At 47.8% G+C, this 14,178-nt stretch overlaps 1 protein-coding gene across 6 annotated transcripts in view; it reads left to right on the top strand.

Annotated features, from left to right (window-relative positions):
* The window catches only part of LOC139054702 (plasma membrane ascorbate-dependent reductase CYBRD1-like), a 183,322-nt gene that overhangs the window by 133,390 nt on the left and 35,754 nt on the right, over positions 1-14,178 (top strand). For 2 of the 6 annotated variants that reach the window (XM_070532165.1, XM_070532163.1), the window contains exon 1: positions 781-920. The exons of 2 other annotated variants lie outside the window; for them this stretch is intronic. In XM_070532165.1, coding sequence (XP_070388266.1) covers positions 862-920 — 59 coding nt within the window. In that variant the 5' untranslated portion in view covers positions 781-861. Of the gene's footprint in view, positions 1-643; positions 921-14,178 lie in introns of those variants that run through there. 2 more of the 6 variants (XM_070532164.1, XM_070532162.1) reach the window with 2 other exon arrangements.

Here is a 14,178-nt window from a genome sequence, read left to right as displayed (position 1 = left end):
TCCCTGCCGTATATAGCCTTAGCCAAGCGCAACCACTTGCTGGTTTTGAATCCGAGACACCGGAACTAAACTCAATGGCGGCTCCTGCAGCACTAAGAATTCAACAACAGAAAGTCGCCCTGATCGTGGTTGATGGCGGCAGATCTTACGCAGGAGCCTCATCTAACAAGGAGCCTCGTAGAGTACAATTTACTCAGACTCTCTCTCTCTCTCTGTATGTGTCCGTGCGTGCGTGCGAGCGATCTGTCTATTAGAGAACTGTTAAAGACAGCACTGAAATAAAGTTCCGTTATGACTCTGCAATTAACACGAGAACTCTACAGCAATTGATGTGAGTGAGGTTCTGACGCACATTTGCGGCAATCGTTGTTTGAACACAGATTAGGTGTTCCCTCCAATATTGGCACGACGACTATACCCTAAACCACACGAAACATTCACCGTTGCAGCAATGGATGTGTGCCTGGATCCCCGCGCTTTTTGACCCGCAAGCCGAATGCGACCGCCGTGCTCGAAGGCGTTGTCCCGGGTGTCACTGGCACAGCGGGGGAGGCCGAACTCTAAATCATGCGCGCATCGCCGCCGTCTTATCGGCGATAAATCCTATATCGCGCATGGGCGTCGCTCGCGCTGTTAGGGAGGGGAAGGCGTTCTGGGACCGTTCTGTCGTGATTTAACGCACGCACTCTCGCACCCGTGGCTTCCCCGCCCCCCTGTCCCATGCTGCTCGTCAGCTGCTCTCGTCGGAGGCTGCCGTCCTTGCAGGCAACAGCTGTAGAACGTGTGTAAGTGTCACTTGCCGCGAGGAAAACGTGCAAAAAATATTTGGGGGAGAAAAGAAAGAGAGGTGTTTGAGGAGAAATGGCTTCCGAATCGTTATGGCTGTCGGAATTCAGGCCCGTGCGACCGCTCCCCGAGGTGTGAGTATACATGAGCCCTGTGGTTATTTGTTTCTTTCGTCTCCATCTTGCGTTCTGCCATTGCACGCGCACGGTCTGTCTTTCAGTGCACTGACTGCATGCGGTATACGCGGACTGCAGTGCTCCGTTTCGCTTATACGGACAATGTCCAAGCTGTCATTTGAGGCTCGCGGCTTTGCCAACTTCCATAGCGTCCGTGGCGGCCAGAATAAAGCCGCGCCGCGTATACCGTGCACGAGCATGCACGCTGTGCGGTCCCCCTGCAAAGCTTGTGCCCGAAATCAGCTAAATTAACAATTTGGTCCGTTGAAGAATATAGAAGATTGACGCGAAGTATATATAGTAGGCTATCACGTCTTGAAGTGGATTAAACAGGTGGTTTTATTAGTTTGTTAGCCATAGTCCGATGATGAGACTGTAGAGAAGAGTTAATTGCTTTTGCTCTACGTTATGGGCTGCATTTATATCGCTGACAGGCGCAAAGGAACAGTTAAATGTTTTGTGCGTGTGCTTTTCTCCGTCAGTTCGACTGCTGGCGCTGTTTCTCGTCCTCCGCAGTAAGCGTGGTGTTTTCTGTCACCGTGCATTGGTATCATGCAGCGGCCACAAGATCGCTTATGTGGTATAGACTGTTTTTTTATGGACGTGTTGGCTTGCTTATACGTGAGCGCGGTACAAAAGCACTAATTTGACTCGGCGCTTCGCCGAACCGAACGCCGTTTGCACAACGGCGTGTCCTGCCCGATGATCTCTTAGCACGATAAGTGGCATATCTTTATAATCCAATGGTTCCTGATGGGAATCGCGGTTTACAGGTGATGCCTGTCGCAGACCGAGACAAAACTATATCGAGATTTCGAAGGTTGGTGTCCAGTACATGAGCTCCGACGGCCTATCGTCTGTACGCCTCTTGCCACAATTTCATTGGCGCTTCCTAAAGCTTCGCAAATATTCACGTTGCAGCCTCAGTATAGCTCATCCTTGAAGCCTGTCGCCGATGAGGCATGTTACGTGCCTAAGGCAGTGTGCAGCCTTCAAATAATTTGTGGCCATTTTTCATTCACAAGCTTACGATTGGAATTTAGAAGTTTCTAACTCCATAAGCCATCTCCAGACTTAAATCTTTACAGAAAGCTTCGATGCCGTATACGTGGAAAACTGCATTGCTTTCTTTCTTTCCCTATTCCTTTTCGTCGCTTAAATACGCAACACGTAAACATTCGATTTCGAGAGTCAATGAGCAGCGTGAAAGCTCTGTTTGTTATATCAGGCACAATCGGTATTATGAGACGAATTTTTAACATGACGCCTTGAGGGCATCCTTGTCTCGTAATACTAAGCATACGCCACGAAGTCGACATCGCACGTGTGCGTCCGGGTTATTTAATCAAGTTTGTGGCGCACTCGGACCGTTTTGCACAATGCAAACTGCTACCTGAATGCTCGCTTGCGAAGGGGACACGAAACACGGGAGAAATCGAGTTCACGCATATATGCCATGAACTAACAGAAATCTTCCGCGCTTAAAAATACGAACAGCCTACATAGGCACGTAACCCTCTCTTTCTTTTTTCGATTCCGCCCTATATAGGCAAACAATCGTGACCAATGTGCGCAATGCAATAAGCTATAGCTTATCGCACGGGGTCACACTAGTTACGATTATTTGCCCGACTACATACGCAGGCTCAATGTTACCTCAAGCGTGGAAACAAGTTTTTGTGCTTTAATTGCACTCGCACTTTCTGAATGCAGCACGGACGAGTCGTTACTTTTTGTGCATCGTAAATTCATTTGACCACGAATATATTGCGAGTGCCATGCTTGCGAAGATCGCAACTATATGAAAATTTTCAGATATTAAAATGTTAAGTAAAATGCTTATTGGCGCGGCAATTTTGCGTGCATTTGCGGGCTCCTTTTACGCTCGGAAAAACTTACGTAGCGCGTATATTGAGCAACAGAAAGGTGTATCGGGAGTTTCTCACGTTGGTCTACAATTTTCGCACGGACACTTTTCTTGTAATTAGAATATTTGAGAAGTTGATTAATTAAGACTAATGTAATTACGCGGAATGCAAGAATTAATCTGAGTATTTCCAAGCGACGGCAAACATTACCTTGATTTAGTCCAGCTAAGTGGCATTCGCATATTTTTAAACTCTGGCTAAAGTTAGCTGGGATCGACACCCTGTATGATGTTGCACTGCTGAGCTCGAGGTCGCAGATTCGATCTAGGCAGCGGTGGTCTCACTTCTGTGGAGAGGAGACTAAAAAAAATAGGAAAACCTTTCGTGTACTTAGAGTTACGTGCACGTTGAATGATCACAAGCTGGTCAAAATTGAATTGATCCGCAACCCCCCGCTACGGCGTGCCTTATATGTAACCGGACCTTGGTTTTAGCACCGAGAACCGCATAATTTATTTTAAATACATTGGGTTAGTATTCATTAGGTGTACACAAGCAAACGCCTCCATACGAAAGGGGTCACGTGATCTCGTCTATATAGCCTGCGATTCGCAGCGGCTGCTTATCGTGCACCTACGCGAGGCGACTGCAATGAGCTGTGCAGATGCTATAGTGGCAACTTCAGGTGCATGACCCCCACCGCCTTGAGTTTCTTTTACACTCCACTGTATAGCTGTGGCTTGGCGTTCGTCGTTCTTCTGACTGCTGATGGCTGTCGAGCGTTTCCACATAGTCACCTGTTGGTGGCGCTATAAACAGCTCACGCGGGGCGTAGGCCATGCGCACTGGAACGTTCCCTTTCATATGGGCGGTGTGTATACCACCTCGTGAGACCTCGTAGTAAGAGTATGTAAACACACGGCATGTATAGCATGTTTAGTCTCCGCATTGCCATAGCAACCTTTTTTTTTCTGTTGCGAGTGTGGCCCAAGGAGTGTCGAGATGTTTTTCGGCCTCTATATATAGTGACCTACACGCGTGATCGAGAAGTCGATGGGAGACGTAAATATGTAGCCAAGGGCGCGGTATGCCGCCTATTGATTTCTCCGCCCACAAACATAGAACGCGGCACTGAGGCTGTATATTTAATTACTGTGCCTTTATTTGCGTGTTTTTTTTCGTGCGCCTTTATTTATTTTTTGTCATTTCACACGTTTACCTCTCTGCCATCCTGTCCTTACGCGCTGGCTCCGCTTTTCCATCTTTTGCCGCTACATTCGCAGTTGTGACCTCTTCTGCAAATATATTAAGCGTGTGTGTGTGTGTGTGTGTGTGTGTGTGTGTGTGTGTGTGTGTGTGTGTGTGTGTGTGTGTGTGTGTGTGTGTGTGTGTGTGTGTGTGTGTGTGTGTGTGTGTGTGTGTGTGTGTGTGTGTGTGTGTGTGTGTGTGTCATCACAGTCTAGTAAACAGGGTATTCAGGAGTGTGGAGGCAAAAAAAAGGAGGGTACGAATGCATGATCTTCAATGATGCCACTATATGACGGGAAGATCAGTGCAAGAAAGTGGCCGAAACTCGATGGGTGCATAGTGTTTTAGCTCAAGGTACACAACTGCCCGAACATATTGGCCAGATGGCTTTGATTCAAACGTTTCTCTTTCTTTCTTTCTATGGGAAGGAAGGGACACGCAGAAAGAATGCGTGATGTCTGTCTGGATTTCTATCTTATTTTTCGTTCGCTCGTCCTTTGCTTGGAAGTTACGCTGCTTCGATTCCGCGTTGCAATCGTAACATTTTTCAGTGAATCGTTTGCCTTTGAGACCTTGTTGTCTATGATTCAGTGACAGTGAGTGAAAGAAAGCAGTCAGAACTTGACGTGAAGGAGCGTGGAAAATAACTTACGCAGTCTGCAGTTTACGGTGTCGCTAAAGATTTGGAAGCTGCTGCTCTGTTGTTCATGTTCGTTCAAACTCTGATGGTGCTCGTACACTAGACTTGCAGCTGCTACAATCTGTTTAAAAAGAACGAACTAATAAGTAAAGTCATTGTCGTTTTACTCGCTGGCTACTATAGTTAGCCAGTATGTCAACCATTAAACCAGTAACTTTTCTCTCCAACTACTCGTGCTATCGTCGCACCTGTACCTTCAGTACAGTCCCAAAGGAAGTTGCATCCTAATGGCGCGCACGCAGCTTAGACAACCGAAGTGCATACTGGCTCCTTGCAGAGGTTCGGTGAAAAGGAAGCGAGTGAAGACAGACTAATACTCGAAAAAGGTACGGGAACAACTAACGACTGAGTCCATCTCTCGAAGTAATCGGATAGACGAGCGAGCGCAAGTAAGCAATGAAAGCCTAATGCGTGCGCACGTGTACACGAGAGGTAAAGTGCGTCGCATCGTCACAGGCCATTGCACAGGGCCGAGAAATAGGAGTAGAGCCCCCGCTGCAGTCTCTGATGACCGGTTGAGACCAATATCCGAGAGTCCGGCCGTGCGCTCTTCCGACAGATGCTGTGAGACTATATCCGCCGTGCCGTGCCGTCGTGCGACGTAAATGGGTCGCCATTGTGTACTCGTTGGAGCGAGCGCACTTGCGCATTGAGGTTGTCCGATTGTCTTTAACTGGATCTGCAGACGTTGCAGCCATGTCTGTCGGCCATTGTGGCGTCAGCTGGGTAGCCGACGGTGTAATCTCTTTGCACTGCTTTAAGACTATTCTTGTTATATGTACATACATATATATTATATAGTTCTTTCAAGTCAGATAAGAAGATCGTTCACCTAAAGATATGCTTTGTTTCGTGTATCTCTAAGTTCAGACTTTTCATTATATTATAGTAACTCAGCGACACCGTTAAATTGGCAAATACAGCAGCGTATACGCACACGCCCGCCGCGATGGCGCAGTGGCAATGGCGTTCTGCCTCCGAGCACAAGGTCACGTGTTCTATTACCGGCCGCACATTTCGGCGCATTTCGGCAGAGATGAAATGAAAAGGACGTCATGCACTAAGATTCGGATGCACATTAAATAGCTCCAGGCGGTCATAACTACTCCCGGAGCCTTTCGCTCTGTCGTCGCATCATAGCCCCAGTGTTGCTTTAGGACGTTAAACCCAATGAATTAAACAGTAACGTTTACCTTATACGTACACACACAGGCGCGCACGCACTTTGATGCAGCGTGCAATAAAGGGACAACACGGGTCACAAAGGGACGATACAGGTTCACATGCAGTCGCATAACATGGCCGTTGACGTGGGCTGGCTGGTGTACATATCCAAGTCTAAAAAGCGCGAAGGACGGGGACATGCAAGCGGGGGGCGGGACGCTGGAAGAAAAAAAAAAGAGAACGCAAGGCGGAGAGAATCTCCACAACGTCACTCCATGTGATTCCTCAAGTGCCACAGTTGAGCCGCGCACGCCGACATCCATGTGGAAATTCCGCCTCTTTATCTGTTCCGTTAAACGTAAATGAAATTCTTAAAGAAAAGTAAAAGCAAAGAAATACTGAGGTTTCCGTACTGTATAATAGCGCTTTCTAGTTCCACTGGCTTCCAAGAGGTACATTTAGCCCTGCAAGTTAACATGCTGCCGGTCGAAACGGAAAGCGTCGTTCCGTACGGCCGTCTCCAGCCTTGCCCGCAGGGTCCATCGCGGCGTCTCTGCAGCAAACGATGCCGCGCGCCCGAAAACGAGGTTCCTCCACGCGGGCACACGGCATCACCGCCGCGCCATCTTCATCGCTTCGCACTCAGCGGAGCGTGAACGTCACGTCGTCGTCGCCGCTTTTCTTGTCGGCTAGTGTTTTCCGAGTAATTGCATTTCCGGTCCTCTGGGACCGCGCGTACAGCAGTGAGTCAGCCGAACGGCCCGGCGCCAGATTATAGGTCCTGTCCACGTTTCCGCCCGACTGCTGCGCATCCGTCTGTGTGCGTGCCCAATGTGCTTGTGTACACAGAGTGCGTTGCCGAACAAGAGAGACGGCGCGTCATAAGTACGCACACTGTGCTCTGTTTCGGTGTTGACTCCCGAGGTGAGAACGAGCCACCGGTTGAATCCAATTATAGTCCATTTTTGAGCCGGTAGTGGCTGGTTCCGTGCCGGCTTCTATAACGCATTTTAACCGGGTTGTAGAAGTGAATTTGACGGAGTTGTATAGTTCAGTAGGCTCGAAATGTTCACCCGGAGCTCGCGCCGTGTAGTGAGGCCCTCGAGTTACTCGTAGTACTCCGGACCTCAAAAATGTCAGGACAAGAATCGTTCCTAAACTCGCATATATGGCAACGCCTCCTGCTCGTGAATCCATGTGCTGTTCACAAACGATTCCAGCATACCCACCGACTTGATACAATTCATCTTGATTGATTTATTTGATTTGTTATTATTTATGATTATTATTAGGAGTAGAGTGCTTGAAGTCTGCTTCACCTCCACCGCGGATCGGCCCGGTATATCGCTCACCTTTTTTTTATTGTTATTGCTGACGCACGGACACGAAAAATACATGGAACCCTAGCCACGTACAGCTTCGTTGTAAAAATACCGGCGGCTGAGGCTACAAACGCTGGTAACAACCGAACGGTAGCGTTACATTCGCATTGCGGAGTTGCACGTTAGAAACATTCCGAAAGAAATGTTGTACCCCAATTCTCGCACAGGCTAATATTGTAGAACTCGGGCAACACTGACGCACCAGCAATGTTTCACGGTGTATGGGTTCTGACCCCCTCGTTTGCCGGCGACACAGTGAGCCTCAGATATGTTTAAGATGCACTTTGTCTGCGGTTCGGAGAATTTAAGGTAGCGTGCGAAAGTTCACGTCGTGGAAGAAAGGGCGTGCTCCCATGGGTGATATATCTGCAACCACTGTAGCGCCGAAAGCCGAGAGTCGTAGTCTGCTACGACGGTCTTCTGGATGGGACCTATAGGTTCCATCTTCTCTCTTCGTATAGCTCCAGGTCCCTTCTTGCCGAAGGTGCTTCTGCTATAGGCATAACTGAAACGAAATAGTTTCAGTTTATTGAGAAATTCATTTGTCGAAGACCGTGCCCCAAGCAGCTGCTCATGCAGGTGTGTTAGGATACACGTGACCGCCGACTGCGCTGCAAAGCTGGGGAGACAAACACCGCTTATGCAATCACGGCGCAACCACTTTTATCTCAAAGCCCATCCAATCTCGCCCGTGACACGGTACTACAGCGGCCATATAAACACGTCCGGCAATATAAACACGTCCAACATTTAACAAGGAAGCATTCCGCGCTGTTGCGGCAAGCTTTCGTTTTCTTTTTTTTTTTTTTGACTGCTCGCGCAAGGTCCTGCGCATGAGATGCAGCTTTACAGCGGCCAGCTCATGCGAACTGTCCTTGACACGTACGGCGACTGCGTCGCTATCGGCGATCGCTTTGTCTCATTTTCATTTCAAAGGTGTAGCACGGCGCAGACAAAGGGCCCACGGGGCGTCGGCCCGTTTTCGCACGTCCTCTGTGCGGTACCGACTCCGGCATTGTCGTGCGGGCACGCGCGGCGGCTCGGGCGACGTTTTGTTGCTCGCAAGGGACGGCGTTGCGTCGAGCGATTCGTTTGCAAGCGAGCTTCTGAGCTGGTGTGCGCGGCGGCGGCAAGCTGTTTGCCGTTGCCAACCTTGGCCCCGCGGCCTTTTCTCTGGCCTTTTCCTGTGTCAGGTCGCGTGGACCTCTGGCCGCGCTGTTTTACGCCGTAAGGTCACGGAGCTCGCACGCATCGCCATTCGTGGTTCCCGCGACGGGGGCTTCTCCGCACGCCCGTTGTACACTTCTCCCGTATACAAGTGCACACCGAACCGCCACGCTACAGTTCGTGACCTGCTGCCTCTTGCTTGCTTGCTTTCCGCGACGAAGGTGGGTGATTAGGGGACGTTGGTCTTTTTTTTTTTTCCCCGGAAGACGTCTTCTCCTCGCGAGACTCGTCCTGCTCGTTTTTCTGGCGGAGAAGAGGGATTTTGCTATTGCTATATTATGGACGCTTGTTGCGCTGCTGTTTGCTCATACGCGTGCCTTGTGGAGCTCAGCTCGTCGTCTTTCGATCACGTTATAGGACACGGCCTTTTAATTGGTTGTGACGAAACACTTCATGTGGGAAACCGTTAAGCCAGTATAAAATATAGATTGCGGCTTTAAACGAGCACGTATATAGGCGACGGCTTCTACCGAGGGCAGCAGTTTGGTGCGGCGAGAGGCAACGCGTGCCGGAAATTGACCATAAAAGCTGACTATAAACACCCCCTTTATTCGATAAACCGTGTTAAATGATTATTTTCTTAGTTCTGTATTGAGTACAAGGTTTCCATTCGCCCGAATGAACTCCTTATTCACCGTCTGTGCCGCCTGCGCGTTTGCACGCCCTTTCTCTGTTCAACTGTTGCTGTCACGTAAGACGTACTACATAACTCGCCCACCTTCGTGGGTACGTATGTAAGCGTACACGCGCAGTAGTAGTTTCCCGACAGCATTATCGCGCAACACAGTGGTCGAAGCGCTTGCGCACGATGTCGACAAGGTGGTATGCAGATTTTTCGCGCGGACACGTGACCTGGCTGGGAGACCATTAGGCTATCTATCTATCTATCTATCTATCTATCTATCTATCTATCTATCTATCTATCTATCTATCTATCTATCTATCTATCTATCTATCTATCTATCTATCTATCTATCTATCTATCTATCTATCTATCTATCTATCTATCTATCTATCTATCTATCTATCTATCTATCTATCTATCTATCTATCTATCTATCTATCTATCTATCTATCTATCTATCTATCTATCTATCTATCTATCTATCTATCTATCTATCTATCTATCTATCTATCTATCTATCTATCTATCTATCTATCTATCTATCTATCTATCTATCTATCTATCTATCTATCTATCTATCTATCTATCTATCTATCTATCTATCTATCTATCTATCTATCTATCTATCTATCTATCTATCTATCTATCTATCTATCTATCTATCTATCTATCTATCTATCTATCTATCTATCTATCTATCTATCTATCTATCTATCTATCTATCTATCTATCTATCTATCTATCTATCTATCTATCTATCTATCTATCTATCTATCTATCTATCTATCTATCTATCTATCTATCTATCTATCTATCTATCTATCTATCTATCTATCTATCTATCTATCTATCTATCTATCTATCTATCTATCTATCTATCTATCTATCTATCTATCTATCTATCTATCTATCTATCTATCTATCTATCTATCTATCTATCTATCTATCTATCTATCTATCTATCTATCTATCTATCTATCTATCTATCTATCTATCTATCTATCTATCTATCTATCTATCTATCTATCTATCTATCTATCTATCTATCTATCTATCTATCTATCTATCTATCTATCTATCTATCTATCTATCTATCTATCTATCTATCTATCTATCTATCTATCTATCTATCTATCTATCTATCTATCTATCTATCTATCTATCTATCTATCTATCTATCTATCTATCTATCTATCTATCTATCTATCTATCTATCTATCTATCTATCTATCTATCTATCTATCTCTATCTATCTATCTCTATCTATCTATCTCTATCTATCTATCTCTATCTATCTATATCTATCTATCTCTATCTATCTATCTATCTATCTATCTATCTATCTCTATCTATCTATCTCTATCTATCTATCTATCTCTATCTATCTATCTCTATCTATCTATCTATCTCTATCTATCTATCTATCTATCTCTATCTATCTATCTCAAGAGACTGCACGCTGACACAAAGCAGAGCGCTCGCGCACGCGCGCAGTCAGAAGTGAGAGCAAGCTGCAAGGGCTAGTCGACATATACGGACTCATTATCGGAACTTAGTGCCCTCTACAGACGGGAACAATTAAGAAGAGCGCGATGCAAGTGCTCGCGATTAGTCTCCGTTGTTTCAGTCACGAGACTAGCAATCAACCCGTGTATATACGGAGCCGGTCGCCGTGCTTGGGTCTAAATGCTTCATCAATCCAGGCGCAAAGCACATCCGTGGGTCCCGCCTCCGCTCCTCTCCGTCGCGTCGTTCCTCATTTCGCCTTCCGTCGCGGCGCCCCTGCATTCAGATGTGGGTCCTCTCGCCTCCCACCTTTTTTCTTTCGGCGTCTTTCTCCGCGTTTTCTTCAACTTTTTTTCCGTTATATATTCCCGCTGAGATCCTGCTGCTCTGACGTGCGCTTAATGAGGCCCCCGGCATAATGAGGCTGGCATTTAGCGCTCGTAAATTTTCGCTCTTCCTTGCACGTCCGTTTCAGCGCTCCCCATAGAATTCATCCCCCCCCCCCTCTCACCACCCGCAAGCTGGCGAGGCGCTGGCCGTTTTCGTGTGCCCGCCGGTTCCGCGGTCGATAAGGCAACAGCGTGCGCGTAAGCGCGCGGACGCTGGCTTAATTGAACCGATAAAGCTCCTCGCGTGCGCGCCACCTGCAGGCGCCTCGCGTGTGTCACCCCCCGTGCGCAATGTCGAGCGCTAGCAGCTTGCGATCGAGCTCTACTCAGTGCGAGCGCGTTGAGAAAACCGCAGGTGTGAACGCGAGCTTATAGGTGAGAAACCTTGCAGCACGCGCTGCCGCCGTCAAAGGCGTTTATTTCAATGACGCCCGTTATGCGGCGCGCGAAGTGATTGGACGGAACCTCGGGTTTGGGCCGCTTTAGTTGTGCCGGCGATACTGTGCAAGAAACCTCGCTTTCTGAGTCTGTTTTGCCGCCTAACCTACAAAAAATGTTGTGCGAACGTCAGCTGAAACGAGGTTTATATCACTCTAACTTCGGTTCCCGTTACCAGTTTAACCTTACGAACTTGTTCAACTTTCAGTCTTTCTAGAATAGACTGGAGGACAACATGCATTCCTTAAAGCGATCTTTAGCCGGTACTGCAGCAGCCTCCGCAGGGATCTCTCAAGAGTGCAGAAGTTCGCATGAAGACCATATATAAGAAACAAGAGGGCTCCGGAGCCGTGAAGCCCGCCGGCTTGGTAAGGGTTCATTGACACTTTGATAAATAATTATGGGCTTTAAGATTTTACCGAGCACGTATCGCGTATCTCACCAGTATATATTCACGCGCTTATCGGTTCCTGCAAAGTTTCACTTCGATGCATTTACGTGCCTGCCCGTAGCGATCTCGGACAGTCGCAAGCTGACTTAATGACAGCCATGAGGCTGACATTAACGTCACGCTACACATTCAGTGGATGGAGCAGCATAGGAAAGGTTTTAGTTGGAAATGTTTAAAAACACTGGCGCTGAAAAAAAAAATCCGCACCGCCACCAGCACGACCTTGCATCGCCTTGCACACCGTCACTGCTAACTACTAACCGTAGCGAATTTTCTTCGAACATGGGCAGGAAGATGTTCCGTTAGGGGACTTTCCCTCCTCTAAATGAAAACACGGAGCCTCTTACTAGGTCGTGTATACCTGACACACATATCAAACAAAGGGATGCTGAGTTACGCGGCGTCAAATTTTACTCTGCCCGCAACCTCACTGCAAGGCAGAAGAAATAAGAGATGAAAGGCAAAGAGCTTTACCAGGTTTACTGTGCACTGGAAGAAAGAGAAACGGGTGAGGAGAAAAGAAGAGAAGATAGCAAAAGAATCTGTCCGCGCATGCACGAAGAGTCAAATGACAACGAATGCAGTTTTTTAATTATAATTATTAACTGCATTCAAGGAGCTGCTTGATGCATGTTAGACAACGCTGGCTATTCGTCTTTTATTTCATATTTCATCGTGTTCAAAAAATGTTTCAAGCAAATAATGCGGAGAAAACTACAGTGAAAGGGTTCTGAAGTTTTATTCAGCCCCAGTGCTTAGTCTCCCTTCAGTAAAGGGGGGAGGGGAGGGGGGGCTCTCATAGGGCGGCGACCAGTAAAGCGCGCGCACACGCACGCACGCGCGCACCACACACGCACTATATATATAAAAGCAACGAGTAAAAGCGTATTTCAAGCAGTGTAGTGAAGCCAACTTTCTCTATAATTAGACATTATTATGGGTGTTCTGCAAATATATTATGTTGAGTGTATTTCGACCATTTATTTCATGTGCCGATTCAATCATTTAGGAAAAATTGGCATTTTGAAAACGTTCTTTTTTTTTTCAAGAATAACTCGGGACGTAAGGGCTTCAAGATACGTGAGCTCAAAGCGAGTAAGTCTAGCTGCAACGCAGAGCATTAGTTGCCTTGCTTCATTGACAACCTCAGGCACTACAACAACATATTTTATGGTTTCACACCTTCTTGTCTACAAAAGTGTACAAAATTCATGCGTCTTTGGTATAATACAGCACTCATAATGCACAACTAAATTAATGAGAATTAACTGGAAACCTAGAGAAACCACGGTGAACCTTCAGCAGTGCGACAATACCTGCTTTCCTGTATTTGCTCATGCTACATCGACCGGTTAATCGCGATTGAATCATTAATCAAAACATTGGAGAGTTAGAACTGACCCGCACAAAGCTAGTAATAAAATCACCTCCAGCGCCTGTCAAGTGGGTGCCGCAGTGCTACAGTGTACCGCGGAGGAGGGGGGAGGGGGGCGGGTGAGCAGTTCTTTAAAAACATGTAGGGGAGACCAAGCCCCCCCCCCCCCCCCCTTGACCTTAAGAAGCACTGTCCAGCCACCGTGCTGCTAAAAAAAAAAAAAAGAATGCGTGCCGTACCCGTATACTATAACGTTACGAAGCCTCTGCATCCGAGGCTGACTTTCGCGCCCTGCCCGCTCCCACGACCGGCGTAGCGGTGCGCAAGCGAAGAGACTCATCTCGATGCGCTGTGGTCACGTGTGTGGCCCGCATACCCACCCGCATGCGAACACCAACCATCACACCACACCGCGCCGTTGGAGATGCGCGGTACCTCTTTCCCTTTCCCACACCTCACTCGCCGCGCGGCTGAGTTGCGTAGTGCGCGCGGGACGAACCCGACGACGCGCTCGTCTGAATCCGCGGGAGCGCGCGGCGTTGGACGGTGAATTAGCATTGTGTACACGCCCGCGTCCTGACCTTCGTCCTCTTGGCATTCGTGGCACGGAGAGCGAGAGGTCGCCACTACAGTGCGCGCTCTCTCAGTGTGCCCCTCCCACAGCCTATACTTCTCTCTGACCCGTTGATGTGCCAGCGTTCTATTCCACTCGCCCTGCCGCTCTCAAGCCGCCGCTCGCGGAATGCTATGCAGACAGGAAGCGTCTCGTAGTAACGACGTTATGTAGGCACTCCTGTACCGCACCCCCCCCCCCCCCCCCCACGCCGAAAGTCTCCTCGGAAT

Source organism: Dermacentor albipictus, chromosome 1 (assembly GCF_038994185.2).
Source record: "Dermacentor albipictus isolate Rhodes 1998 colony chromosome 1, USDA_Dalb.pri_finalv2, whole genome shotgun sequence".
In the NCBI taxonomy this organism is placed as follows: Eukaryota; Metazoa; Arthropoda; class Arachnida; order Ixodida; family Ixodidae; genus Dermacentor; species Dermacentor albipictus.
The sequence above is the reverse complement of the archived record's forward strand: the minus strand, read 5'-3'. Positions and strand labels throughout refer to the sequence as shown.